Here is a 2,865-nt window from a genome sequence, read left to right as displayed (position 1 = left end):
ATCTCTGCTTTCTCCTCTGTATTGTAGAGGATGGCTGCCACAAGCCAATCCTCGTTAATTCCAGGTGGCACTCTCCCTATCCTTACTCTGGCTGTGCGTCTGTCAGAGTAAGTAGGTAAGAGTGCCCACTGTGCCGATTTCAAGGCCACGGTGGAGTACTTCTTCTTTACTTCGTTCTCATTAACGAAACGCACCTACACCGCGCCAAACGTTCGTCCTCTGTAATAGAATGTCGTTACTTCCTTTAAACATTCCTCTATCTCTTCAACGCCTGCTATTTCTACTTTTCTTGTCGCTTTTTTCAGCGTTCGATAAATAATTATTTTTCTTTCCGACTTCTCTGCTACTTCTTTAGGGTGGTGCGGAGGAAACAAACCCTTTTCTAAGATCGAAGGAAGAGTAGCCTCCCCTCGTCGATACGCGGTTCAGCTGTTGTCGAAGGGGGGTTCAGTTTTCTTATCGTTCTCTAATCCAGTGCTTCTCAAACTATATGATGTGGTGTACCGGCACTCCCCACTCCAATGTGACACAAACCGGTAATATTTCTTAGTAATATTAATTTATACCGGAAACAATATATATAATAAAGTAGTTGTATACTGCCAACTTAACTTATAGTCCCAATAAGGGAATATACTACTGCTATTTAGCCCTAGGAAGCTGGACCAATGTGTCAAGGCCGACAGGAAGCGGTCCAGCTTCCTAGGGCTAAATAGCAGTAGTATATTCCCTTATTGAGACTGTCACGTTAAGCCGGCAGTATACAACTACTTTATCGCATCACTACTGCTTAAGTCTCTCTGAGAGGTTTAGAAATGTATTATTTCTAATATATATAATGAATATAATAAAAGTTGACAATATCTTTTACCTTATATTTATTTTGTTAACAAATAATACAATATTACATAAGGATTTTATAATGTTTCTTTCTTTTCTGGAAACTCGCCGCGTACCGGTAGCTGATGGCTCGCTGACCGGCACCGGTCCGCGGACCACCACTTTGAGTAGCACTGCCCCAATCCATAATCGAAGATGCCTACATTTCCCGAACGAATTTCTCTCATGGAGTGTGGGACACTTCTACAGAGAAATGGCAACTGATCGTATCAATACCATATTCACTGCATTATGTAGTCAGATATACTATTTCTGAAAACAAAAGCAAAAAGCAAATCAAATAGTTTTTGCTGGAACCTCTTTGACCATAAGTCTGCTGGATTAGGGCTAACATTGACATAAACATCTTAAATTTTAAGCTACTTTTTAGAATGTTTCAAGTTTATTATCATAAAAACCAAACAGGCTTTTTGGCCAACCCAGTAGTTTGTGTTCTGTTGATGTTTAGTGTATGTGTTCATATCACCTGCTATACTTTGAAGTACAATTCACAATTTCCTATTCTCTTTCTCCTTCTTTCTTTCTTTCTTTCTTTCATTCATATAGATCCCTTTATCCGGCATCCCAGACTTTGATAATGAATTTTTGAAGACCAAAGATGCTACAACAACTCTATATGAAGTCACACTTGGTATCCTGGTAAAAACCGAAAATGAATGCACACAAGTAAGCGCCCATAATCCTTTCTCTCTGCCTTCCTTCCTCCCTCTGCTTATCTATCTCCTTATTCTTCTCTTGCTCTCTTTCTTTCTCATCTGCCTCTTTCTCTTTCTCTCTCTCACTGGTCTATCTCTCTCCCTCTACCTTTCTTTTCTCTTTTTGCTCTCTTTCTCTCTTTCATCAGTCTCTCTCTTTTTTCTCATCTGTCTCTCCCTTTCTCTCTTATCTGTCTGTCTCTCTTTCTCTCTCTCTCTCTCTCTCTTTCCCTCCCTACCTCTCTTTATCTATTCCTAACCTCTTCTCACACACTATCCTTCCTGTCTTAGACTTCCATTGACAGTTATTACATTCCTGTTTTTTTTTTTAATATTTTCATTTGTCTCAGTTACAGGACTCTGCTCATGCTGTGCATTCACTTTGAAGGGCTTAGTTGAAGAAACCAACCCCAGTACATTTTTTGTAAACCTGGTATTTATTCTATGATGCTTGCAATCCCAGTACTAAACTAGTATTTACTCTATTGGGACACACACAAATAGGTGACAAAAAGATTATTGCTATAACCAGGGATGCACACATAGGTGACTAAATGCTGGAAAAGGTAGAAAAATACAAGTTACTAACGGAAGAAATTTGCAAGAATGTGGGCAATAAAGAGAGTGCCTGTCATCCCAGTAGTTATAAGGACCAAGTTCAAGAAATATGTCTAAGAAACTGGAATTGACATGTGGGCAGAACATGCCCAAAATCTGCTCTATTTGCGGCAGCTAGGATTTTGGGATTGGTACCTCGGTGTTGAGTATCTTAACATCTACATATTAAGTCTTATGATTCGTGGACAAAGACCTTCAGAGACCCTATGAGACCTTTGACAACAGGCTGCTGTCCACTCTCACAGAATTAACTAGAGCAAGTAATATTAAGAACTCTGAGAAGTAAAATTTAATATTAATAATAACTAGCAGTATAACCCGGCGCTGCTAGGGATTAAGCTAGGATTATTAAATGATTAAGTGCTTTATTTCAAACCAAAATAAGTAACATCGACATCAGATTTGAGCGAAATCCGTTGAAATTGGTTTGGCTGAAAATGGTTTGCTGGCAATTTGATTGGGAAATCCCATAAGGAATCAGTTTATTGGTTATTTTCACTTATTGACTCATTTTTTAAATGTTGCATTAGAGATCTGCATAGGAGAAAAATTACCAAACCCTTTTTGTGGTCCGAAAAACGGGTTGGGGGTGGGGTGACTGACAAATTGTTACATACGTTTTTGTTTCATAGTTGTGAAATATAAACAAAGC

The 2,865-nt window shown here is 38.8% G+C and overlaps 1 protein-coding gene across 2 annotated transcripts in view; it reads left to right on the top strand.

The window, feature by feature from the left end:
• Positions 1-2,865, top strand: part of LOC106883317 (uncharacterized) — an 8,696-nt gene that overhangs the window by 3,670 nt on the left and 2,161 nt on the right. For both annotated transcript variants that reach the window (XM_014934282.2, XM_014934283.2), the window contains exon 2: positions 1,447-1,566. In XM_014934282.2, coding sequence (XP_014789768.1) covers positions 1,447-1,566 — 120 coding nt within the window. The remainder of the gene's footprint in view (positions 1-1,446; positions 1,567-2,865) is intronic.

This window comes from Octopus bimaculoides, chromosome 25 (assembly GCF_001194135.2).
Source record: "Octopus bimaculoides isolate UCB-OBI-ISO-001 chromosome 25, ASM119413v2, whole genome shotgun sequence".
NCBI classification, from domain to species: Eukaryota; Metazoa; Mollusca; class Cephalopoda; order Octopoda; family Octopodidae; genus Octopus; species Octopus bimaculoides.
The sequence above is the reverse complement of the archived record's forward strand: the minus strand, read 5'-3'. Positions and strand labels throughout refer to the sequence as shown.